This window comes from Wolffia australiana, chromosome 1 (assembly GCF_029677425.1).
Source record: "Wolffia australiana isolate 7733 chromosome 1, ASM2967742v1".
NCBI classification, from domain to species: domain Eukaryota; kingdom Viridiplantae; phylum Streptophyta; class Magnoliopsida; order Alismatales; family Araceae; genus Wolffia; species Wolffia australiana.
The window spans coordinates 17619808-17645939 of record NC_135835.1 but is presented as its reverse complement, the minus strand read 5'-3'; the positions used below and the strand labels follow the sequence as shown (position 1 = coordinate 17645939).

The 26132-nt window shown below is 49.8% G+C and overlaps 2 protein-coding genes and 1 pseudogene across 2 annotated transcripts; all 3 read left to right on the top strand.

Annotated features, from left to right (window-relative positions):
- The first annotated feature begins 3930 nt into the window (after positions 1-3930).
- Positions 3931-4625, top strand: LOC144709276 (uncharacterized; annotated as a pseudogene).
- A 6359-nt stretch (positions 4626-10984) lies between these two features.
- Positions 10985-11679, top strand: LOC144709267 (uncharacterized). Its single transcript, XM_078582761.1, has one exon. It carries the CDS (start codon positions 11101-11103, stop codon positions 11551-11553), a length of 453 nt encoding a protein of 150 aa, XP_078438887.1. The 5' UTR covers positions 10985-11100; the 3' UTR covers positions 11554-11679.
- A 13434-nt stretch (positions 11680-25113) lies between these two features.
- On the top strand, positions 25114-25808 carry LOC144709262 (uncharacterized). Its single transcript, XM_078582752.1, has one exon. It carries the CDS (start codon positions 25230-25232, stop codon positions 25680-25682), a length of 453 nt encoding a protein of 150 aa, XP_078438878.1. The 5' UTR covers positions 25114-25229; the 3' UTR covers positions 25683-25808.
- The last annotated feature ends 324 nt before the right edge of the window (positions 25809-26132 follow it).

The following is a 26132-nucleotide window of genomic DNA, read 5'->3' as shown; positions in this document are numbered from 1 at the left end:
GTCCGAGTCATGCGCCCATCCTGTCATGGTCAAAACACAACCGCCATGGGCAAGCTGTTTTTGTTGTCTAATGCCTGCGTCACACTCACACGACAGTGACATGAATTGTCCCCGCGAAAGTTTTGGCGTAAATGATCCATGGATTCGTGGTAGATTGTTTCACCGAACTCCTTCACGAGGAGCGACACTCTCTGGCGTGAGCGCCACCCCGCTCTTGCGGTGCGGGATGAGCGCCGCCATTATAGGAGGGGAGCAAATACTTGAACCCGGTCCGATGTTGCGTTGTCCTTGTGGAATATTTGCATGGATAGGAGGTTCGAGATACGGGTTGAGGACAAGTAATGATCTGAGTATAAGAGCCTGACCTCGGCTTATGATTAATCGTATCTTTGAGGTCCATTATACTGATCCTAACGGTGAATAACATTTTTAGAGTAATGCACAACACCGGGCTCAGTACATACCACGCGAGAAGTGGACTGTGAGGTTGCCTCTTAGGCCATAGACGGATTCCACATTTTGCCCATGTCCCAGCAAGTCCTTTTCTCAATCGTGCAGCCCCCACTTTCTATGACGTGAGCATTCCGGTCTAATCCCCCACATCGAATAGGGATGTCCAAAGGATGTAGAGAAGCGGCGTGCAAAGAATATCGTCAGACCTAACGCTTTTCACCAAAAAATTGAGTACAGTATGTGACGATGCATATCGTTATCAACCCCGTACGTAGGTCCACTCTTCTTATTATGACACCCATTGACACGGTATAATTATGCGGTAAAGCCCAAATATACTACACCCATAGAGCACATAATGTGCTGTGGAAACTGAGTGAGAGATTTTATCTATCAGCGCGGATTGATGTCAGGTATAATACTAAAATAACCGTGGTAGCATCATATCGAAGAAGATCTGTAGGAGCACAAAATAAGAAGCTATGCAGAAAGTCAAGACATGAAGATCGAAAAGATCAAAAAGGACACAGTTGGGAGAAGAGCTACCAAAGGACACAGTTTGAGCGGCGATCTGATATCGGCGCATTACATCCAGGGTGTGCGTACAATGTATATCGTAAACATCACGGGCCACATAAGTAAGCCAAGTGTAATATCAAGAATTAGATAAAGTGAAAGAGAAAACTAGTCCTGCTCGAGAATGCACCCACTGATCCATGTACCAACGTAACTAAGGCCGTCAGCGATTTCCTTGACTTTCTGCCCATCCGAAGTGATGTCTTCAAGTGAAAACGCACCCTTGGCTGTCGTAAAATGAAGATTGCATATCTTGGTTGATTTAATAAACATCCTGTTCATAACTGGAGAAGACAAGCTGTGTTGCATAATGAAACTTTTGGGTTTGACAGGAAATGTTTTGAGATTCACTGACTCAGACAAATTTCAGGAAACACGTAATTTTGTATAACTTTTTGTCTGTCTTCTGCCCGGTATCTCTCTCTGGTAGTATCTCGGCCTCCTGATGATTCTCTACCCGCTCTCTCTCTCTTTTGTCTGCTTCTCTACCCTCTGATTCTCTCTCTCTCTGTCGCTCTCTGTCTGTCTGTCTGTCTGTCTCTCTCTCTGTCTCTCACTCTCTTTTGCTCTCTCACTCTCTTTTGCTCTCTCTCTCTCTCCTCTCTTTGGGGTTGTCTCTCCTGCCCGCTTTCATCACACGGGGTCTCTACGCCACTGACTCTGTCTCTCGGTCTCTCTCGCGCTCTGCCCCACGGGGTCTCTACCCCACAGACTGTGCCTCTGCTCACTCTCTCGCTCTGCCCTGTTGACCCCATAGCTCTGTCTCTGTATATATTTTGATATATGTCTTTTGCTACTGCCTGTCTCTCTCACTCTCTTACTCTCTCTCTCTGTCTCTCTCTCCCTGTCCCCTCTCTCTGTCTCTCTCTCTCTCTCTCTGTCTCTCTCTCTCTCCCTCTCTCTCTCTCTCTCTCTCTCTCACTTTCTTTCTCTTGCTCTCTCTCTCTCTCTCTCTCTCTCTCTCTCCCACTGCATTGCTGTTTCTCTTTCCCCATCCGACTGTTCCCCGCCTTTTCTTACCCATTGACTCTGACTCTCTAACTCACTCTCTCTCTCTCTCTCTTTCCTTCTCTCTCTCTCTTTCTTTCTTTCTCTCTTTCTTTCTTTCTCTCTTTCTTTCTTTCTTTCTCTCTCTCTTTCTTTCCTGTCCGACTCTCCCCGCCTTCTCTTACCCATTTACTCTGACTCGCTAACTCTCTCTTTCTCTCTCTCTCCCCGCTTTCTCTCTCTCCCTCGTTGCCTTCCCACCAACTCCCTCTCACAAGACACACAAACTTTCTCTGTCTCTCACTCTTTCCCACTGTCTCCCGCTGTCTCTTTTGTCCATCGTTTCTCGCGCTCCCCTGTTGTACCTTGCGCTTCGTTCCTCGCTACTTCCCTGTTTGTTTTCTTATTCGTGTTTCCTCGCTTCTCCCTGAGTACGTGTTCTTTTTATCGCATTGGCTGTACTTTCTTTGTGTCGCCGACGACACATTGCTATGTCTGCGTGGGCCTCTCTGTGAGCGCGTGTGTGTGTCTCCATCTGCTGTTTTCTATGCCTCCCGCTCTCTTTCGTCCTTTCCCGCTCTTCTTCCCCTGACGCTCTTTCACCCTCTCGCTCTGTCACTCGCGTTCTCTCTTTTTCTCCTTCCCTATCTCCCTCCCCTCTCTCTCTGTCCTATGGTGTCCGTTATTCCGCTGACTCACGTTCTCATTCTCCTCCCTCTCCCTCTCTGTCGTATGCTGCCCGTAGTTTCCTCAGTCACGTTCTCATTCTCCCTCTCTCTCTCTCTCTGTCCTATGCTGCCTGTCATTTCGCTCACTCACGTTCTCATTCTCCCTGGCTCTCTCTCTCTCTGTACTACGCTGCCTGTTATTTCTGCTCACTCACGTTCTCATTCTCCCTCCCTTTCTCTGTCTATCTATCTATCTGTTTTTCTGTGTATGTCTCTCTCTCTCTCTCTCTCCCTGTTTCTGTGTGTGTGGCGCTTTGTCTCTCTCGGTCCGTTTCTCCATCATTTCCTGGTCTTCTCTCGGTCTCTATCGCTCTTTTCTCCGTGCGTCTCTTTCTCGGTTCCTCCGTCTCTCTTTCGTTGTGCGTCACTCATGGTCGCATGATCTCTCAACCTCTCCGTGAGTCTCCACCTATCTCTGCCTGCTACTGCCGCTCTGTGCGGGAGATTCCGGCTCGTGCTGTCTCCTTCTCGCTCATCGCCCTTATCGCGGGCTCTCCCCGTTTCTTTCTCTCCCGGTGTCTACGTTCCGCTCCTTATCCTTCTCTTCCCGAGTCAAGTCCGGGTGTCATCGTCTATCACTCTCCCTGCTCCGTTTACGAGCCTCTTTCGCTGACACTCCGTTTACGAGCCTCTTTCGCCGTTTACGAGCCTCTTTCGCTTTCACGGTAGGATTACTCGGCGGGTTAGCAATTAAAACACATAGCTTCTTGTCTTTTCCATCCCGAGGATTAGTCGTTTCTAGTGAACGCCTTTACGCAATTTCGGGGAAGCTCATTAAGTATCTGGACGTGGACTTATTCATGGCCAGGATGAAAATACGGCATCCGGTGGAGGGGTACCCAGTCCGGAAGTGGCCGCCATCCACGTTGACCCGAGCAACTCGGGAGGAGGAACCCGATACGGGCCAGCTGTCCGTTGTGAAGGCCTCAACCTCGGCCGCCGTCGCTCCTCGGGAGGAGGAACCAAAAATTCGGACCGTGGGAGAGTGATAGACGATGACACCGGTGGGACGGTTTTTTGACTGCGACAAACCACTTAAAGAGGCCACTCACTCTGCGTATTGCGTATTGCGCAGCCTGGGCGAGGATACGCTGTACTGGGTCGAGGTCTCCGCGAATGAATGCGCCGGGCGTTCCTTGACTCCTACGGCAGAAGCGGCCGCGCGTATCATCTATAAATACCCTTTCCCGCGACTCTGGCTTGCACGCCGAGCCCGCAGCAGATCTTCTTCAGCCGTCACTCGTAGGCCCTCTTCTCGCCATCTGCTGCGGGGATCCGTCTCAGGCGCAGTCAGCTTTCCTCCGATGGCCAAGAACACCATCGACGCCCACCGCGAGGGTGCCGAGATCTACACCGGGACGAGCTGTGTCGCCAAAAGACCATCCAGCTTTTGGAGGAGCTGAACATGCCTCGCGGCCTCCTTCCCATCCAGGACGTTTATGAGATCGGCATTAACCGCCGCACCGGCTTTGTCTGGCTGCGCCAGAAGCAGGCGCTGAACTACACCTTTCGCAAGGCCGGGCGTCTTGTTTCCTTCGGCGCCGAGGTCACCGGCTTTGTGGAGGACCGCCGCATGCGGCAAGTGACGGGCGTCAAATCCAAGGAGCTTCTCATGTGGATCTCGCTGGGAGAGTTCTACGTGAATCCTAAGGACCACACCAAGATTACCTTCAGGACTCCGGCGGGTCTCTCGAAGACCTACCCCGCTTCAGCCTTCGAGCTGGAAGAGCAAGGAAACACGAGAGCTATTGTGTAGGCGGGCGTCCTGTTTCCTTCCCGTACTACCCAATTGTCGCCAGATTAGCCGGGATCAGCCTCAAATCGGGGCTCATCCCGGTGATTCATTGATTCATGCATTGAAAAGATAACGCACTCGTGATTTCCGCCTTACGATCGCACGGTACGGCCCTCCGTTGCTCCTCTTTGGATACAGCTAGAGAGCAGCTAGGAGTGGTATAAATTGAACATAAACAACTAAGTATGGCCTTTTCTGCATGAATGCTTAGGAGGTGCGGTAGGCCGTAAATGTTACGAGGGCGCTACTCCTATATATCACTCGTGCAGTGCATAAGGAATAGGTCCAAAACTATTCATTACTTCTATTAGTCGTGGGCTTTAGGCGGGGGTGTGATGGTCATTGGACCCGTACTCATACAACTATATTTAACTTTCCTTATAAAACGTACTCTCGCATAAAATGCACACCTCCCCCATCATTTTCCTCCCATGACACCGGGCTCTATGAAAGTACCGGGCGAAAGCTTGGTCGATCGAAGTACAAGTACGCCTCCACATGCGCCTTTTTCGTACAGCGTCCTTTTGTTGTATCCAACAGCACGCGATATTAGTCTCCCTTATCTCGTTCCGCCTTAAAATTATGGGGATTATTCCCACGCGAAGCAAGCATAGCCCTATCCCGCAACCAGCTTGATCCCGTCGAGCCTTTGGTCAACGCGTTTAGCTGCCGGTATTGTGTCTTTCTTGTGCGACGACAGGCCGCGCGTGCGATTCCAAATCGGGGCCCTATCGCATTCGATCAACTTTCACTGCAGGAGTGACCACAGGAGAATGAATAGGAGGGGATTTTTTGCGTGCTACATAATAACAGATCGCGCGATTTTGTGTAGTGACAGAATCCGTCAATGGGACCTGCGTGCTGCAGAAAACAATGGGAATTGAGAGCCTGGGGTCAACGCGCTTTGGTGTTAGCTGCTTCTATTCTTACTGCATCTCTCTGATGATATGGTCGGCATTTTATCCGAATGTATGTTCGGATGACACAAAGGGCAATCCAAGCGGGACAACGGGTTATTCCAATGCGCCTTACTCCCGAATCTGTTGCGATAAGTCAGACCCTCACACATCAAAGGTGCTACGGATTCGTGAAGAGTGCACGACTCTCTCATAGATTCATGTAGAGAACGCGCATTTAATTATTTTGTGTTCATTTTATGCCACCCCACCTTCAAGTTATGTTTATGCTACCGTGAAGACACTCGGCTCTAGCGTGCGTTGAAGAAAAAATAATGCTTCGTGGAAGATTGGAGCACAAACTCCATTACGCTTTTCCTGACTGTTTTACGGTGGAGTGCCATCATACGAACGGCACGGTCTGAGAGAACAATGACAGTGCCAGTTCCTAAGGCGAATTTCTGGATAAGATTCATAAGCCAACTACTCTAAATATGTGCAGAGGTATTGATTATTTCCACGAAAAATAAGAGAAAGCATCGTGGACCCTCCCAGATCTCGTGTCACGTGTTTTATATAATTGAAACGCCATTTGCTGTAGTTGAAAGTAAAAAGGACAATTTGTGTTTCTCGGTTAAGTGACGGAAATTCCGTGACTTCGCACTGTCTCACCGGTTTATACTAACTTTGCACTGTGGTCATGGGGCATGAGATATTTTAAAATCAGGCTCATCGTGGTGTAAACTGATGGAATGCCAGTGTTCCCTTGTTCTCCTGATTTTAAGGGTGACCTTTGCTATTTTATTCACGCATCGTTATTTTGTTGGCTTCACAAACTTATTTGTTCATAATTTGGGCGCACTGCGCTAAGGTCTGTGAAAGCTGACCGATAAGTTTACGAAGACGCACGCTATAGGACTCCTTATCGATACCCTATCTGTTCTTTTATCTATGTGTGATGTTTAAATATCTATGTTAATCATTCACAGTGACGCAATTTGTCTCCACCCCCTCTCTTCAAGGTTCTGCCTCTTCCTTTGGCCCGTTGGTTATTTTGACATGCCGCCGCCGATTTAAAGAGGCCTAAATAAAGCCAGTGTCGTGATTTCGGGACTCGTCGAGGGCTTCATAAAGGGGAGCTGATTTTGACTTCTCACCGACATTTGTATCTTTAAACTTTTTTAAGATTCGTCGAGGCAAACGGAACTCGCGTGTCTTAGGACGTAAGATGTGCCTTTTCCTAGATTCCGGGCCTAAGCCCCGTGGCCAGCTGAGGGGTGCATGAACCATTTCACAGCAACTTCCTGCCGTCACTTGTTGTGTCCACGTAATCACCGGGCCCCGTGAGATGGGACAGTTGTACGATTACACAGGGCGTGGCCCACAGTCGGATCCTCATTGGTGATCCCGTTTAGTAGTGGTGCGACCCGAACGGCGTCCACATATCCCTTTTTTAGATGCTGCACTGCCGCGGCCAATGACCTAACGGCATCATCTTCGTCTGGCTGCCGATTATCCTAGCGAGGGTGCACGATGCTGTGTTGGGTACACGATCACCTTCAGAGGCTTGTTGATGCGCCAGAGCTGAGTTGGTTTTGAGTCCGAGTCATGCGCCCATCCTGTCATGGTCAAAACACAACCGCCCATGGGCAAGCTGTTTTGTTGTCTAATGCCTCGTCACACTCACACGACAGTGACATGAATTTTCCCCGGCGAAAGTTTTGGCGGAAAATGATCCATGGATTCGTGGTAGATTGTTTCACCGACCTCCCTTCACGAGGAGCGACACTCTCTGGCGTGAGCGTCACCCCGCTCTTGCGGTGCGGGATGAGCGTCGCCATTATAGGAGGGGAGCAAATACTTGAACCCGGTCCGATGTTGCGTTGTCCTTGTGGAATATTTGCATGGATAGGGACGTTCGAGATACGGGGTTGAGGACAAGTAATGATCTGAGTATAAGAGCCTGACCCGCCTCGGCTTATGATTAATCGTATCTTTGAGGTCCATTATACTGATCCTAACGGTGAATAACATTTTTAGAGTAATGCACAACACCGGGCTCAGTACATACCACGCGAGAAGTGGACTGTGAGGTTGCCTCTTGGTCCATAGACGGATGCCACATTTTGCCCATGTCCCAGCAAGTCCTTTTCTCAATCGTGCAGCCCCACTTTCTATGACGTGAGCATTCGGTCTAATCCCCACATCGAATAGGGATGTCCAAAGGATGTAGAGAAGCGCGCAAAGAATATCCCCAGACCTAACGCTTTTCACCAAAAAATTGAGTACAGTATGTGACGATGCATATCGTTATCAACCCCGTACGTAGGTCCACTCTTCTTATTATGACACCCATTGACACGGTATAATTATGCGGTAAAGCCCAAATATACTACACCCATAGAGCACATAATGTGCTGTGGAAACTGAGTGAGAGATTTTATCTATCAGCCGGATTGATGTCAGGTATAATACTAAAATAACCGTGGTAGCATCATATCAAGAAGATCTGTAGGAGCACAAAATAAGAAGCTATGCAGAAAGTCAAGACATGAAGATCGAAAGATCAAAAGGACACAGTTGGGAGAAGAGCTACCAAAGGACACAGTTTGAGCGGCGAATCTGATATCGGCGTATTACATCCAGGGTGTGCGACAATGTATATCAGAAACATCACGGGCCACATAAGTAAGCCAAGTGTAATATCAAGAATTAGATAAAGTGAAAGAGAAAACTAGTTCTGCTCGAGAATGCACCCACTGATCCATGTACCAACGTAACTAAGGCCGTCAGCGATTTCTTGACTTTCTGCCCATCCGGTGATGTCTTCAAGTGAAAACGCACCCTTGGCTGTCGTAAATGAAGATTGCATATCTTGGTTGATTTAATAAACATCCTGTTCATAACTGGAGAAGACAAGCTGTGTTGCATAATGAAACTTTGGGTTTGATAGGAAATGTTTTGAGATTCACTGACTCAGACAAATTTCAGGAAACACGTAATTTTGTATAACTTTTTGTCTGTCTTCTGCCCGGTATCTCTCTCTCTGGTAGTATCTCGGCCTCCTGATGATTCTCTACCCGCTCTCTCTCTCTCTCTCTTTTGTCTGCTTCTACCCTCTGATTCTCTCTCTCTCTGTCGCTCTCTGTCTGTCTGTCTGTCTCTCTCTCTGTCTCTCACTCTTTTGCTCTCTCACTCTCTTTTGCTCTCTCTCTCTCTCTCCCTCTCTTTGGGGTTGTCTCTCCTGCCCGCTTTCATCACACGGGGTCTCTACGCCACTGACTCTGTCTCTCGGTCTCTCTCTCGCTCTGCCCCACGGGGTCTCTACCCCACAGACTGTGCCTCTGCTCACTCTCTCGCTCTGCCCTGTTGACCCCATAGCTCTGTCTCTGTATATATTTTGATATATGTCTTCTGCTACTGCCTGTCTCTCTCACTCTCTTACTCTCTCTCTGTCTCCCTCTCTCTGTCTCTCTCTCTCTCTCTCTCTCTCTCTGTCTCTCTCTCTCTCTCTCTCTCTCTCTCTCTCTCTCTGTCTCTCTCTCTCTCTTTCTTTCTCTTTCTCTCTCTCTCTCTCTCTCTCTCTCTCTCTCTCCCACTGCATTGCTGTTTCTCTTTCCCCATCCGACTGTTCCCCGCCTTTTCTTACCCATTGACTCTGACTCTCTAACTCTCTCTCTCTCTCTCTCTCTCTTTCTTTCCTCTCTCTCTCTCTTTCTATTTTTCTCTCTCTTTCTTTCTTTCTCTCTTTCTTTCTTTCTTTCTCTCTTTCTTTCTTTCCCTGTCCGACTCTCCCCGCCTTCTCTTCCCCGTTTACTCTGACTCGCTATCTCTCTCTTTCCCTCCCCCCCCCCCCCCCGCTTTCTCTCTCTCCCTCGTTGCCTTCCCACCAACTCCCTCTCACAAGACACACAAACTTTCTCTGTCTCTCACTCTTTCCCACTGTCTCCCGCTGTCTCTTTTTGTCCATCGTTTCTCGCGCTCCCTGTTGTACCTTGCGCTTCGTTCCTCGCTACTTCCCCTGTTTGTTTTCTTATTCGTGTTTCCCTCGCTTCTCCCTGGAGTACGTGTTCTTTTTATCGCATTGGCTGTACTCTCTTTGTGTCGCCGACGACACATTGCTATGTCTGCGTGGGCCTCTCTGTGAGCGCGTGTGTGTGTCTCCATCTGCTGTTTTCTCTATGCCTCCCGCTCTCTTTCGTCCTTTCCTGCTCTCTTCTTCCCTGACGCTCTTTCACCCTCTCGCTCTGTCACTCGCGTTCTCTCTTTTTCTCCTTCCCTATCTCCCCCTCTCTCTCTGTCCTATGGTGTCCGTTATTCCGCTGACTCACGTTCTCATTCTCCCTCCCTCTCCCTCTCTGTCGTATGCTGCCCGTAGTTTCCTCAGTCACGTTCTCATTCTCCTCTCTCTCTCTCTCTGTCCTATGCTGCCCGTCATTTCGCTCACTCACGTTCTCATTCTCCCTGGCTCTCTCTCTCTGTACTACGCTGCCTGTTATTTCTGCTCACTCACGTTCTCATTCTCCTCCCTTTCTCTGTCTATCTATCTATCTGTTTTTCTGTGTATGGATCTCTCTCTCTATCTCTCCCTGTTTCTGTGTGTGTGGCGCTTTGTCTCTCTCGGTTCGTTTCTCTATGAGGTCGTGGTCTTCTCTCGGACTCTCTCTCGCTCTTTTCTCTGTGCGGCTCTCTTCTCGGTTCCTCCGTCTCTCTTTCGTTGTGCGTCACTCATGGTCGCATGATCTCTCAACCTCTCCGTGAGTCTCCACCTATCTCTGCCTGCTACTGCCGCTCTGTGCGGGAGATTCCGGCTCGTGCTGTCTCCTTCTCGCTCATCGCCCTTATCGCGGGCTCTCCCCGTTTCTTTCTCTCCCGGTGTCTACGTTCCGCTCCTTATCCTTCTCTTCCCGAGTCAAGTCCGGGTGTCATCGTCTATCACTCTCCCTGCTCCGTTTACGAGCCTCTTTCGCTGACACTCCGTTTACGAGCCTCTTTCGCCGTTTACGAGCCTCTTTCGCTTTCACGGTAGGATTACTCGGCGGGTTAGCAATTAAAACACATAGCTTCTTGTCTTTTCCATCCCGAGGATTAGTCGTTTCTAGTGAACGCCTTTACGCAATTTCGGGGAAGCTCATTAAGTATCTGGACGTGGACTTATTCATGGCCAGGATGAAAATACGGCATCCGGTGGAGGGGTACCCAGTCCGGAAGTGGCCGCCATCCACGTTGACCCGAGCAACTCGGGAGGAGGAACCCGATACGGGCCAGCTGTCCGTTGTGAAGGCCTCAACCTCGGCCGCCGTCGCTCCTCGGGAGGAGGAACCAAAAATTCGGACCGTGGGAGAGTGATAGACGAGGACACCTGTGGGACGGTTTTTTGACTGCGACAAACCACTTAAAGAGGCCACTCACTCTGCGTATTGCGTATTGCGCAGCCTGGGCGAGGATACGCTGTACTGGGTCGAGGTCTCCGCGAATGAATGCGCCGGGCGTTCCCTTGACTCCTACGGCAGAAGCGGCCGCGCGTATCATCTATAAATACCCTTTCCCGCGACTCTGGCTTGCACGCCGAGCCCGCAGCAGATCTTCTTCAGCCGTCACTCGTAGGCCCTCTTCTCGCCATCTGCTGCGGGGATCCGTCTCAGGCGCAGTCAGCTTTCCTCCGATGGCCAAGAACACCATCGACGCCCACCGCGAGGGTGCCGAGATCTACACCGGGGACGAGCTGTGTCGCCAAAAGACCATCCAGCTTTTGGAGGAGCTGAACATGCCTCGCGGCCTCCTTCCCATCCAGGACGTTTATGAGATCGGCATTAACCGCCGCACCGGCTTTGTCTGGCTGCGCCAGAAGCAGGCGCTGAACTACACCTTTCGCAAGGCCGGGCGTCTTGTTTCCTTCGGCGCCGAGGTCACCGGCTTTGTGGAGGACCGCCGCATGCGGCAAGTGACGGGCGTCAAATCCAAGGAGCTTCTCATGTGGATCTCGCTGGGAGAGTTCTACGTGAATCCTAAGGACCACACCAAGATTACCTTCAGGACTCCGGCGGGTCTCTCGAAGACCTACCCCGCTTCAGCCTTCGAGCTGGAAGAGCAAGGAAACACGAGAGCTATTGTGTAGGCGGGCGTCCTGTTTCCTTCCCCGTACTACCCAATTGTCGCCAGATTAGCCGGGATCAGCCTCAAATCGGGGCTCATCCCGGTGATTCATTGATTCATGCATTGAAAAGATAACGCACTCGTGATTTCCCGCTCTTACGATCGCACGGTACGGCCCTCCGTTGCTCCTCTTTTGGATACAGCTAGAGAGCAGCTAGGAGTGGTATAAATTGAACATAAACAACTAAGTATGGCCTTTTCTGCATGAATGCTTAGGAGGTGCGGTAGGCCGTAAATGTTACGAGGGCGCTACTCCTATATATCACTCGTGCAGTGCATAAGGAATAGGTCCAAAACTATTCATTACTTCTATTAGTCGTGGGCTTTAGGCGGGGTGTGATGGTCATTGGACCCGTACTCATACAACTATATTTAACTTTCCTTATAAAACGTACTCTCGCATAAAATGCACACCTCCCCCATCATTTTCCTCCCATGACACCGGGCTCTATGAAAGTACCGGGCGAAAGCTTGGTCGATCGAAGTACAAGTACGCCTCCACATGCGCCTTTTTCGTACAGCGTCCTTTTTGTTGTATCCAACAGCACGCGATATTAGTCTCCTTATCTCGTTCCGCCTTAAAATTATGGGGATTATTCCCACGCCAAGCAAGCATAGCCCTATCCCGCAACCAGCTTGATCCCGCCGAGCCTTTGGTCAACGCGCTTAGCTGCCGGTATTGTGTCTTTCTTGTGCGACGACAGGTCGCGCTGCGATTCCAAATCGGGCCCTATCGCATTCGATCAACTTTCACTGCAGGAGTGACCACAGGAGAATGAATAGGAGGATTTTTTGCGTGCTACATAATAACAGATCGCGCGATTTTGTGTAGTGACAGAATCCGTCAATGGGACCTGCGTGCTGCAGAAAACAATGGGAATTGAGAGCCTGGGGTCAACGCGCTTTGGTGTTAGCTGCTTCTATTCTTACTGCATCTCTCTGATGATATGGTCGGCATTTTATCCGAATGTATGTTCGGATGACACAAAGGGCAATCCAAGCGGGACAACGGGTTATTCCAATGCGCCTTACTCCCGAATCTGTTGCGATAAGTCAGACCCTCACACATCAAAGGTGCTACGGATTCGTGAAGAGTGCACGACTCTCTCATAGATTCATGTAGAGAACGCCGATTTAATTATTTTGTGTTCATTTTATGCCACCCCACCTTCAAGTTATGTTTATGCTACCGTGAAGACACTCGGCTCTAGCGCATGCTGAAGAAAAAATAATGCTTCGTGGAAGATTGGAGCACAAACTCCATTACGCTTTTCCTGACTGTTTTACGGTGGAGTGCCATCATACGAACGGCACGGTCTGAGAGAACAATGACAGTGCCAGTTCCTAAGGCCGAATTTCTGGATAAGATTCATAAGCCAACTACTCCAAATATGTGCAGAGGTATTGATTATTTCCACGGAAAATAAGAGAAAGCATCGTGGACCCTCCCAGATCTCGTGTCACGTGTTTTATATAATTGAAACGCCATTTGCTGTAGTTGAAAGTAAAAAGGACAATTTGTGTTTCGGTTAAGTGACGGAAATTCCGAGACTTCGCACTGTCTCACCGGTTTATACTAACTTTGCACTGTGGTCATGTGGGGCATGAGATATTTTAAAATCAGGCTCATCGTGGTGTAAACTGATGGAATGCCAGTGTTCCCTTGTTCTCCTGATTTTAAGGGTGACCTTTGCTATTTTATTCACGCACCGTTATTTTGTTGGCTTCACAAACTTATTTGTTCCGCAATTTGGGCGCACTGCGCTAAGGTCTGTGAAAGCTGACCGATAAGTTTACGAAGACGCACGCTATAGGACTCCTTATCGATACCCTATCTGTTCTTTTATCTATGTGTGATGTTTAAATATGTATGTTAATCAATCACAGTGACGCAATTTGTCTCCACCCCCTCTCTTCAAGGTTCTGCCTCTTCCTTTAGCCCGTTGGTTATTTTGACATGCCGGCCGTCGACGAAAGAGGCCTAAATAAAGCCAGTGTCGTGATTTCGGGACTCGCGAGGGCTTCATAAAGGGAGCTGATTTTGACTTCTCACCGACATTTGTATCTTTAAACTTTTTAAGATTCGCCGAGGCAAACGGAACTCGCGTGTCTTAGGACGTAAGATGTGCCTTTTCTAGATTCCGGCCTAAGCCCGTGGCCAGCTGAGGGGTGCATGAACCATTTCACAGCAACTTCCTGCCGCACTTGTTGTGTCCACGTAATCACCGGGCCCCGTGAGATGGGACAGTTGTACGATTACACAGGGCGTGGCCTGTCGGATCCTCATTGGTGATCCTGCTAGTAGTGGTGCGACCCGAACGGCGCCCACATATCCCTTTTTAGATGCTGCAATGCCGCTGCCAATGACCTAACGGCATCATCTTCGCCTGGCTGCCGATTATCCTAGCGAGGGTGCACGATGCTGTGTTGGGTACACGATCACCTTCGAGGCTTGTTGATGCGCCAGAGCTGAGTTGGTTTTGAGTCCGAGTCATGCGCCCATCCTGTCATGGTCAAAACACAACCGCCATGGGCAAGCTGTTTTGTTGTCTAATGCCTGCGTCACACTCACACGACAGTGACATGAATTGTCCCCGCGAAAGTTTTGGCGTAAATGATCCATGGATTCGTGGTAGATTGTTTCACCGAACTCCTTCACGAGGTGCGACCCTCTCTGCCCTGAGCGCCACCCCGCTCTTGCGGTGCGGGATCAGCGCCGCCATTATAGGAGGGGAGCAAATACTTGAACCCGGTCCGATGTTGCGTTGTCCTTGTGGAATATTTGCATGGATAGGGAGGTTCGAGATACGGGGTTGAGGACAAGTAATGATCTGAGTATAAGAGCCTGACCCGCCTCGGCTTATGATTAATCGTATCTTTGAGGTCCATTATACTGATCCTAACGGTGAATAACATTTTTAGAGTAATGCACAACACCGGGCTCAGTACATACCACGCGAGAAGTGGACTGTGAGGTTGCCTCTTAGGCCATAGACGGATTCCACATTTTGCCCATGTCCCAGCAAGTCCTTTTCTCAATCGTGCAGCCCCCACTTTCTATGACGTGAGCATTCCGGTCTAATCCCCCACATCGAATAGGGATGTCCAAAGGATGTAGAGAAGCGGCGTGCAAAGAATATCGTCAGACCTAACGCTTTTCACCAAAAAATTGAGTACAGTATGTGACGATGCATATCGTTATCAACCCCGTACGTAGGTCCACTCTTCTTATTATGACACCCATTGACACGGTATAATTATGCGTAAAGCCCAAATATACTACACCCATAGAGCACATAATGTGCTGTGGAAACTGAGTGAGAGATTTTATCTATCAGCGGATTGATGTCAGGTATAATACTAAAATAACCGTGGTAGCATCATATCAAGAAGATCTGTAGGAGCACAAAATAAGAAGCTATGCAGAAAGTCAAGACATGAAGATCGAAAGATCAAAAGGACACAGTTGGGAGAAGAGCTACCAAAGGACACAGTTTGAGCGGCGAATCTGATATCGGGCGCATTACATCCAGGGTGTGCGTACAATGTATATCGTAAACATCACGGGCCACATAAGTAAGCCAAGTGTAATATCAAGAATTAGATAAAGTGAAAGAGAAAACTAGTTCTGCTCGAGAATGCACCCACTGATCCATGTACCAACGTAACTAAGGCCGTCAGCGATTTCTTGACTTTCTGCCCATCCGAAGTGATGTCTTCAAGTGAAAACGCACTTGGCTGTCGTAAAATGAAGATTGCATATCTTGGTTGATTTAATAAACATCCTGTTCATAACTGGAGAAGACAAGCTGTGTTGCATAATGAAACTTTGGGTTTGATAGGAAATGTTTTGAGATTCACTGACTCAGACAAATTTCAGGAAACACGTAATTTTGTATAACTTTTTGTCTGTCTTCTGCCCGGTATCTCTCTCTCTGGTAGTATCTCGGCCTCCTGATGATTCTCTACCCGCTCTCTCTCTCTCTCTTTTTGTCTGCTTCTCTACCCTCTGATTCTCTCTCTCTCTGTCGCTCTCTGTCTGTCTGTCTGTCTCTCTCTCTCTGTCTCTCTCTCTCTTTTGCTCTCTCTCTCTCTTTTGCTCTCTCTCTCTCTCTCTCTCTCTTTGGGTTTGTCTCTCCCGCTCTCTTTCTTCACACGGGGTCTCTACGCCACTGACTCTGTCTCTCGGTTTCTCTCGCGCTGTGCCCTACGGGGTCTCTACCCCGCAGACTGTGCCTCTGCTCACTCTCTGCTCTGCCCCGTTGACCCCATAGCTCTGTCTCTGTATATATTTTGATATATGTCTTTTGCTACTGCCCGTCTCTCTCACTCTCTTACTCTCTCTCTCTGTCTCTCTCTCCCTGTCCCCCTCTCTCTGTCTCTCTCTCTCTCTCTCTCTCTCTCTCTCTCTCTCTCTCTCTCTCTCTCTCTCTCTCTCTCTCTCTCTCTCTCTCTCTCTCTCTCTCTCTCTCTCTCTCTCTCTCCCACTGCATTGCCGTTTCTCTTTCCCCATCCGACTGTTCCCCGCCTTTTCTTACCCATTGACTCTGACTCTCTAACTCTCTCTCTCTCTCTCTTTCTTTCCTTCTCTCTCTCTCTTTCTTTCTTTCTCTCTTTCTTTCTTTCTCTCTTTCTTTCTTTCTTTCTCTCTTTCCCCGTCCGACTCTCCCCGCCTTCTCTTACCCATTTACTCTGACTCGCTAACTCTCTTTCTCTCTCTCCCCGCTTTCTCTCTCTCCTCGTTGCCTTCCCACCAACTCCTCTCACAAGACACACAAACTTTCTCTGTCTCTCACTCTTTCCCACTGTCTCCCGCTGTCTCTTTTTGTCCATCGTTTCTCGCGCTCCCTGTTGTACCTTGCGCTTCGTTCCTCGCTACTTCCCTGTTTGTTTTCTTATTCGTGTTTCCTCGCTTCTCCCTGGAGTACGTGTTCTTTTTTATCGCATTGGCTGTACTCTCTTTGTGTCGCCGACGACACATTGCTATGTCTGCGTGGGCCTCTCTGTGAGCGCGTGTGTGTGTCTCCATCTGCTGTTTTCTATGCCTCCCGCTCTCTTTCGTCCTTTCCTGCTCTCTTCTTCCCCTGACGCTCTTTCACCCTCTCGCTCTGTCACTCGCGTTCTCTCTTTTTCTCCTTCCCTATCTCCCTCCCCTCTCTCTCTGTCCTATGGTGTCCGTTATTCCGCTGACTCACGTTCTCATTCTCCTCCCTCTCCCTCTCTGTCGTATGCTGCCCGTAGTTTCCTCAGTCACGTTCTCATTCTCCTCTCTCTCTCTCTCTGTCCTATGCTGCCTGTCATTTCGCTCACTCACGTTCTCATTCTCCCTGGCTCTCTCTCTCTGTACTACGCTGCCTGTTATTTCGCTCACTCACGTTCTCATTCTCCCTCCTTTCTCTGTCTATCTATCTATCTGTTTTTCTGTGTATGTCTCTCTCTCTCTCTCTCCCTGTTTCTGTGTGTGTGGCGCTTTGTCTCTCTCGGTCCGTTTCTCCATCATTTCCTGGTCTTCTCTCGGTCTCTCTATCGCTCTTTTCTCCGTGCGTCTCTCTTTCTCGGTTCCTCCGTCTCTCTTTCGTTGTGCGTCACTCATGGTCGCATGATCTCTCAACCTCTCCGTGAGTCTCCACCTATCTCTGCCTGCTACTGCCGCTCTGTGCGGGAGATTCCGGCTCGTGCTGTCTCCTTCTCGCTCATCGCCCTTATCGCGGGCTCTCCCGTTTCTTTCTCTCCCGGTGTCTACGTTCCGCTCCTTATCCTTCTCTTCCCAAGCCAAGTCTGCGTGTCATCGTCTATCACTCTCCCTGCTTCGTTTACGAACCTCTTTCGCTGACACTCCGTTTATGAGCCTCTTTCGCCGAATTTCTCGGGCAAACGCGTGGTAGTCTTCCTTTCACGGTAGGATTACTCGGCGGGTTAGCAATTAAAACACATAGCTTCTTGTCTTTTCCATCCCGAGGATTAGTCGTTTCTAGTGAACGCCTTTACGCAATTTCGGGGAAGCTCATTAAGTATCTGGACGTGGACTTATTCATGGCCAGGATGAAAATACGGCATCCGGTGGAGGGGTACCCAGTCCGGAAGTGGCCGCCATCCACGTTGACCCGAGCAACTCGGGAGGAGGAACCCGATACGGGCCAGCTGTCCGTTGTGAAGGCCTCAACCTCGGCCGCCGTCGCTCCTCGGGAGGAGGAACCAAAAATTCGGACCGTGGGAGAGTGATAGACGATGACACCCGTGGGACGGTTTTTGACTGCGACACACCACCTAAAGAGGCCACTCACTCTGCGTATTGCGTATTGCGCAGCCTGGGCGGGGATACGCTGTACTGGGTCGAGGTCTCCCGCGAATGAATGCGCCGGGCGTTCCTTGGACTCCTACGGCAGAAGCGGCCGCGCGTATCATCTATAAATACCCTTTCCCGCGACTCTGGCTTGCACGCCGAGCCCGCAGCAGATCTTCTTCAGCCGTCACTCGTAGGCCCTCTTCTCGCCATCTGCTGCGGGGATCCGTCTCAGGCGCAGTCAGCTTTCCTCCGATGGCCAAGAACACCATCGACGCCCACCGCGAGGGTGCCGAGATCTACACCGGGGACGAGCTGTGTCGCCAAAAGACCATCCAGCTTTTGGAGGAGCTGAACATGCCTCGCGGCCTCCTTCCCATCCAGGACGTTTATGAGATCGGCATTAACCGCCGCACCGGCTTTGTTCGGCTGCGCCAGAAGCAGGCGCTGAACTACACCTTTCGCAAGGCCGGGCGTCTTGTTTCCTTCGGCGCCGAGGTCACCGGCTTTAGGAGGACCGCCGCATGCGGCAAGTGACGGGCGTCAAATCCAAGGAGCTTCTCATGTGGATCTCGCTGGGAGAGTTCTACGTGAATCCTAAGGACCACACCAAGATTACCTTCAGGACTCCGGCGGGTCTCTCGAAGACCTACCCCGCTTCAGCCTTCGAGCTGGAAGAGCAAGGAAACACGAGAGCTATTGTGTAGGCGGGCGTCCTGTTTCCTTCCCCGTACTACCCAATTGTCGCCAGATTAGCCGGGATCAGCCTCAAATCGGGGCTCATCCCGGTGATTCATTGATTCATGCATTGAAAAGATAACGCACTCGTGATTTCCCTGCCTTACGATCGCACGGTACGGCCCTCCGTTGCTCCTCCTTTGGATACAGCTAGAGAGCAGCTAGGAGTGGTATAAATTGAACATAAACAACTAAGTATGGCCTTTTCTGCATGAATGCTTAGGAGGTGCGGTAGGCCGTAAAATGTTACGAGGGCGCTACTCCTATATATCACTCGTGCAGTGCATAAGGAATAGGTCCAAAACTATTCATTACTTCTATTAGTCGTGGGCTTTAGGCGGGGGTGATGGTCATTGGACCCGTACTCATACAACTATATTTAACTTTCCTTATAAAACGTACTCTCGCATAAAATGCACACCTCCCCCATCATTTTCCTCCCATGACACCGGGCTCTATGAAAGTACCGGGCGAAAGCTTGGTCGATCGAAGTACAAGTACGCCTCCACATGCGCCTTTTTCGTACAGCGTCCTTTTGTTGTATCCAACAGCACGCGATATTAGTCTCCCTTATCTCGTTCCGCCTTAAAATTATGGGGATTATTCCCACGCGAAGCAAGCATAGCCCTATCCCGCAACCAGCTTGATCCCGTCGAGCCTTTGGTCAACGCGTTTAGCTGCCGGTATTGTGTCTTTCTTGTGCGACGACAGGCCGCGCGTGCGATTCCAAATCGGGGCCCTATCGCATTCGATCAACTTTCACTGCAGGAGTGACCACAGGAGAATGAATAGGAGGGGATTTTTTGCGTGCTACATAATAACAGATCGCGCGATTTTGTGTAGTGACAGAATCCGTCAATGGGACCTGCGTGCTGCAGAAAACAATGGGAATTGAGAGCCTGGGGTCAACGCGCTTTGGTGTTAGCTGCTTCTATTCTTACTGCATCTCTCTGATGATATGGTCGGCATTTTATCCGAATGTATGTTCGATGACACAAAAGGGCAATCCAAGCGGGACAACGGGTTATTCCAATGCGCCTTACTCCCGAATCTGTTGCGATAAGTCAGACCCTCACACATCAAAGGTGCTACGGATTCGTGAAGAGTGCACGACTCTCTCATAGATTCATGTAGAGAACGCCGCATTTAATTATTTTGTGTTCATTTTATGCCACCCCACCTTCAAGTTATGTTTATGCTACCGTGAAGACACTCGGCTCTAGCGCATGCGTTGAAGAAAAAATAATGCTTCGTGGAAGATTGGAGCACAAACTCCATTACGCTTGTCCTGACTGTTTTACGGTGGAGTGCCATCATACGAACGAAGCACGGTCTGAGAGAACAATGACAGTGCCAGTTCCTAAGGCCGAATTTCTGGATAAGATTCATAAGCCAACTACTCCAAATATGTGCAGAGGTATTGATTATTTCCACGAAAAAATAAGAGAAAGCATCGTGGACCCCTCCCCAGATCTCGTGTCACGTGTTTTATATAATTGAAACGTCATTTGCTGTAGTTGAAAGTAAAAAAAGGACAATTTGTGTTTCTCGGTTAAGTGACGGAAATTCCGTAGACTTCGGCACTGTCTCACCGGTTTATACTAACTTTGCACTGTGGTCATGTGGGGCATGAGATATTTTAAAATCAGGCTCATCGTGGTGTAAATCCGATGGAATGCCAGTGTTCCCTTGTTCTCCTGATTTTAAGGGTGACCTTTGCTATTTTATTCACGCACCGTTATTTTGTTGGCTTCACAAACTTATTTGTTCCGCAATTTGGGCGCACTGCGCTAAGGTCTGTGAAAGCTGACCGATAAGTTTACGAAGACGCACGCTATAGGACTCCTTATCGATACCCTATCTGTTCTTTTATCTATGTGTGATGTTTAAATATCTATGTTAATCATTCACAGTGACGCAATTTGTCTCCACCCCCTCTCTTCAAGGTTCTGCCTCTTCCTTTAGCCCGTTGGTTATTTTGACATGCCGGCCGTCGATTTAAAGAGGCCTAAATAAAGCCAGTGTCGTGATTTCGGGACTCGTCGAGGGCTTCATAAAGGGGAGCTGATTTTGACTTCTCACCGACATTTGTATCTTTAAACTTTTTTAAGATTCGTCGAGGCAAACGGAACTCGCGTGTCTTAGGACGTAAGATGTGCCTTTTCCTAGATTCCGGGCCTAAGCCCCGTGGCCAGCTGAGGGGTGCATGAACCATTTCACAGCAACTTCCTGCCGTCACTTGTTGTGTCCACGTAATCACCGGGCCCCGTGAGATGGGACAGTTGTACGATTACACAGGGCGTGGCCCACAGTCGGATCCTCATTGGTGATCCTGCTAGTAGTGGTGCGACCAACGGCGTCCACATATCCCTTTTTTAGATGCTGCACTGCCGCGGCCAATGACCTAACGGCATCATCTTCGTCTGGCTGCCGATTATCCTAGCGAGGGTGCACGATGCTGTGTTGGGTACACGATCACCTTCGTAGGCTTGTTGATGCGTCAGAGCTGAGTTGGTTTTGAGTCCGAGTCATGCGTCCATCCTGTCATGGTCAAAACACAACCGCCCATGGGCAAGCTGTTTTTGTTGTCTAATGCCTGCGTCACACTCACACGACAGTGACATGAATTGTCCCCGCGAAAGTTTTGGCGTAAATGATCCATGGATTCGTGGTAGATTGTTTCACCGAACTCCTTCACGAGGAGCGACACTCTCTGGCGTGAGCGCCACCCCGCTCTTGCGGTGCGGGATGAGCGCCGCCATTATAGGAGGGGAGCAAATACTTGAACCCGGTCCGGATGTTGCGTTGTCCTTGTGGAATATTTGCATGGATAGGGAGGTTCGAGATACGGGTTGAGGACAAGTAATGATCTGAGTATAAGAGCCTGACCCGGCTTATGATTAATCGTATCTTTGAGGTCCATTATACTGATCCTAACGGTGAATAACATTTTTAGAGTAATGCACAACACCGGCTCAGTACATACCACGCGAGAAGTGGACTGTGAGGTTGCCTCTAGGCCATAGACGGATTCCACATTTTGCCCATGTCCCAGCAAGTCCTTTTCAATCGTGCAGCCCCACTTTCTATGACGTGAGCATTCCGGTCTAATCCCCCACATCGAATAGGGATATCCAAAGGATGTAGAGAAGCGTGCAAAGAATATCACAGACCTAACGCTTTTCACCAAAAAATTCAGTACAGTATGTGACGATGCATATCGTTATCAACCCCATACGTAGGTCCACTCTTCTTATTATGACACCCATTGACACGGCATAATTATGCGGTAAAGCCCAAATATACTACACCCATAGAGCACATAATGTGCTGTGGAAACTGAGTGAGAGATTTTATCTATCAGCGGATTGATGTCAGGTATAATACTAAAATAACCGTGGTAGCATCATATCGAAGAAGATCTGTAGGAGCACAAAATAAGAAGCTATGCAGAAAGTCAAGACATGAAGATCGAAAAGATCAAAAGGACACAGTTGGGAGAAGAGCTACCAAAGGACACAGTTTGAGCGGCGAATCTGATATCGGCGCATTACATCCAGGGTGTGCGACAATGTATATCGTAAACATCACGGGCCACATAAGTAAGCCAAGTGTAATATCAAGAATTAGATAAAGTGAAAGAGAAAACTAGTTCTGCTCGAGAATGCACCCACTGATCCATGTACCAACGTAACTAAGGCCGTCAGCGATTTCCTTGACTTTCTGCCCATCCGAAGTGATGTCTTCAAGTGAAAACGCACCCTTGGCTGTCGTAAAATGAAGATTGCATATCTTGGTTGATTTAATAAACATCCCGTTCATAACTGGAGAAGACAAGCTGTGTTGCATAATGAAACTTTGGGTTTGACAGGAAATGTTTTGAGATTCACTGACTCAGACAAATTTCAGGAAACACGTAATTTTGTATAACTTTTGTCTGTCTTCTGCCCGGTATCTCTCTCTCTGGTAGTATCTCGGCCTCCTGATGATTCTCTACCCGCTCTCTCTCTCTCTCTTTTGTCTGCTTCTCTACCCTCTGATTCTCTCTCTCTCTGTCGCTCTCTGTCTGTCTGTCTGTCTCTCTCTCTCTGTCTCTCACTCTCTTTTGCTCTCTCACTCTCTTTTGCTCTCTCTCTCTCTCTCTCTCTCTTTGGGGTTGTCTCTCCCGCCCGCTTTCATCACACGGGGTCTCTACGCCACTGACTCTGTCTCTCGGTCTCTCTCTCGCTCTGCCCCACGGGGTCTCTACCCCACAGACTGTGCCTCTCGCTCACTCTCTCGCTCTGCCCCGTTGACCCCATAGCTCTGTCTCTGTATATATTTTGATATATGTCTTCTGCTACTGCCCGTCTCTCTCACTCTCTTACTCTCTCTCTCTGTCTCTCTCTCCCTGTCCCCCTCTCTCTGTCTCTCTCTCTCTCTCTCTCTCTGTCTCTCTCTCTCTCTCGCTCTCTCTCTCTCTCTCTCTGTCTCTCTCTCTCTCTTTCTTTCTCTTTCTCTCTCTCTCTCTCTCTCTCTCTCTCTCTCTCCCACTCCCTCGCCCTCTCTCTCTCCCCCTCCCTCTCTCCCCCGCCCTCTCTCTCCCTCTCTCTCTCTCTCTCTCTCTCTCTCTCTCTCTCTCTCTCTTTCTTTCCTTCTCTCTCTCTCTTTCTTTCTTTCTCTCTTTCTTTCTTTCTCTCTTTCTTTCTTTCTTTCTCTCTTTCTTTCTTTCCCCGTCCGACTCTCCCCCGCCTTCTCTTACCCATTTACTCTGACTCGCTAACTCTCTCTTTCTCTCTCTCCCCCCCCCCCGCTTTCTCTCTCTCCCTCGTTGCCTTCCCACCAACTCCCTCTCACAAGACACACAAACTTTCTCTGTCTCTCACTCTTTCCCACTGTCTCCCGCTGTCTCTTTTTGTCCATCGTTTCTCGCGCTCCCCCGCTGTACCTTGCGCTTCGTTCCCTCGCTACTTCCCCTGTTTGTTTTCTTATTCGTGTTTCCCTCGCTTCTCCCTGGAGTACGTGTTCTTTTTTTATCGCATTGGCTGTACTCTCTTTGTGTCGCCGACGACACATTGCTATGTCTGCGTGGGCCGCTCTGTGAGAGCGTGTGTGTGTCTCCATCTGCTGTTTTCTATGCCTCCCGCTCTCTTTCGTCCTTTCCCGCTCTCTTCTTCCCCTGACGCTCTTTCACCCTCTCGCTCTGTCACTCGCGTTCTCTCTTTTCTCCTTCCCTATCTCCCTCCCCCTCTCTCTCTGTCCTATGGTGTCCGTTATTCCGCTGACTCACGTTCTCATTCTCCCTCCCTCTCCCTCTCTGTCGTATGCTGCCCGTAGTTTCCCTCAGTCACGTTCTCATTCTCCCTCTCTCTCTCTCTGTCCTATGCTGCCCGTCATTTCGCTCACTCACGTTCTCGTTCTCCCTGGCTCTCTCTCTCTGTACTGCGCTGCCTGTTATTTCGCTCACTCACGTTCTCATTCTCCCTCCCTTTCTCTGTCTATCTATCTATCTGTTTTTCTGTGTATGTCTCTCTCTCTCTCTCTCTCCCTGTTTCTGTGTGTGTGGCGCTTTGTCTCTCTCGGTCCGTTTCTCCATCATTTCCTGGTCTTCTCTCGGTCTCTCTATCGCTCTTTTCTCCGTGCGTCTCTCTTTCTCGGTTCCTCCGTCTCTCTTTCGTTGTGCGTCACTCATGGTCGCATGATCTCTCAACCTCTCCGTGAGTCTCCACCTATCTCTGCCTGCTACTGCCGCTCTGTGCGGGAGATTCCGGCTCGTGCTGTCTCCTTCTCGCTCATCGCCCTTATCGCGGGCTCTCCCCGTTTCTTTCTCTCCCGGTGTCTACGTTCCGCTCCTTATCCTTCTCTTCCCGAGTCAAGTCCGGGTGTCATCGTCTATCACTCTCCCTGCTCCGTTTACGAGCCTCTTTCGCTGACACTCCGTTTACGAGCCTCTTTCGCCGTTTCTCGGGCAAACGCGTGGTAGTCTTCCTTTCACGGTAGGATTACTCGGCGGGTTAGCAATTAAAACACATAGCTTCTTGTCTTTTCCATCCCGAGGATTAGTCGTTTCTAGTGAACGCCTTTACGCAATTTCGGGGAAGCTCATTAAGTATCTGGACGTGGACTTATTCATGGCCAGGATGAAAATACGGCATCCGGTGGAGGGGTACCCAGTCCGGAAGTGGCCGCCATCCACGTTGACCCGAGCAACTCGGGAGGAGGAACCCGATACGGGCCAGCTGTCCGTTGTGAAGGCCTCAACCTCGGCCGCCGTCGCTCCTCGGGAGGAGGAACCAAAAATTCGGACCGTGGGAGAGTGATAGACGATGACACCCGTGGGACGGTTTTTTGACTGCGACAAACCACTTAAAGAGGCCACTCACTCTGCGTATTGCGTATTGCGCAGCCTGGGCGAGGATACGCTGTACTGGGTCGAGGTCTCCCGCGAATGAATGCGCCGGGGCGTTCCCTTGACTCCTACGGCAGAAGCGGCCGCGCGTATCATCTATAAATACCCTTTCCCGCGACTCTGGCTTGCACGCCGAGCCCGCAGCAGATCTTCTTCAGCCGTCACTCGTAGGCCCTCTTCTCGCCATCTGCTGCGGGGATCCGTCTCAGGCGCAGTCAGCTTTCCTCCGATGGCCAAGAACACCATCGACGCCCACCGCGAGGGTGCCGAGATCTACACCGGGGACGAGCTGTGTCGCCAAAAGACCATCCAGCTTTTGGAGGAGCTGAACATGCCTCGCGGCCTCCTTCCCATCCAGGACGTTTATGAGATCGGCATTAACCGCCGCACCGGCTTTGTCTGGCTGCGCCAGAAGCAGGCGCTGAACTACACCTTTCGCAAGGCCGGGCGTCTTGTTTCCTTCGGCGCCGAGGTCACCGGCTTTGTGGAGGACCGCCGCATGCGGCAAGTGACGGGCGTCAAATCCAAGGAGCTTCTCATGTGGATCTCGCTGGGAGAGTTCTACGTGAATCCTAAGGACCACACCAAGATTACCTTCAGGACTCCGGCGGGTCTCTCGAAGACCTACCCCGCTTCAGCCTTCGAGCTGGAAGAGCAAGGAAACACGAGAGCTATTGTGTAGGCGGGCGTCCTGTTTCCTTCCCCGTACTACCCAATTGTCGCCAGATTAGCCGGGATCAGCCTCAAATCGGGGCTCATCCCGGTGATTCATTGATTCATGCATTGAAAAGATAACGCACTCGTGATTTCCGCTCTTACGATCGCACGGTACGGCCCCTCCGTTGCTCCTCTTTTGGATACAGCTAGAGAGCAGCTAGGAGTGGTATAAATTGAACATAAACAACTAAGTATGGCCTTTTCTGCATGAATGCTTAGGAGGTGCGGTAGGCCGTAAAATGTTACGAGGGCGCTACTCCTATATATCACTCGTGCAGTGCATAAGGAATAGGTCCAAAACTATTCATTACTTCTATTAGTCGTGGGCTTTAGGCGGGGGTGTGATGGTCATTGGACCCGTACTCATACAACTATATTTAACTTTCCTTATAAAACGTACTCTCGCATAAAATGC

Coding starts and splice junctions, on each gene's coding strand:
- LOC144709267 (XM_078582761.1), top strand. CDS start 11,101: ATGGCCAAGAACACCATCGACGCCCACCGCGAGGGTGCCGAGATCTAC.
- LOC144709262 (XM_078582752.1), top strand. CDS start 25,230: ATGGCCAAGAACACCATCGACGCCCACCGCGAGGGTGCCGAGATCTAC.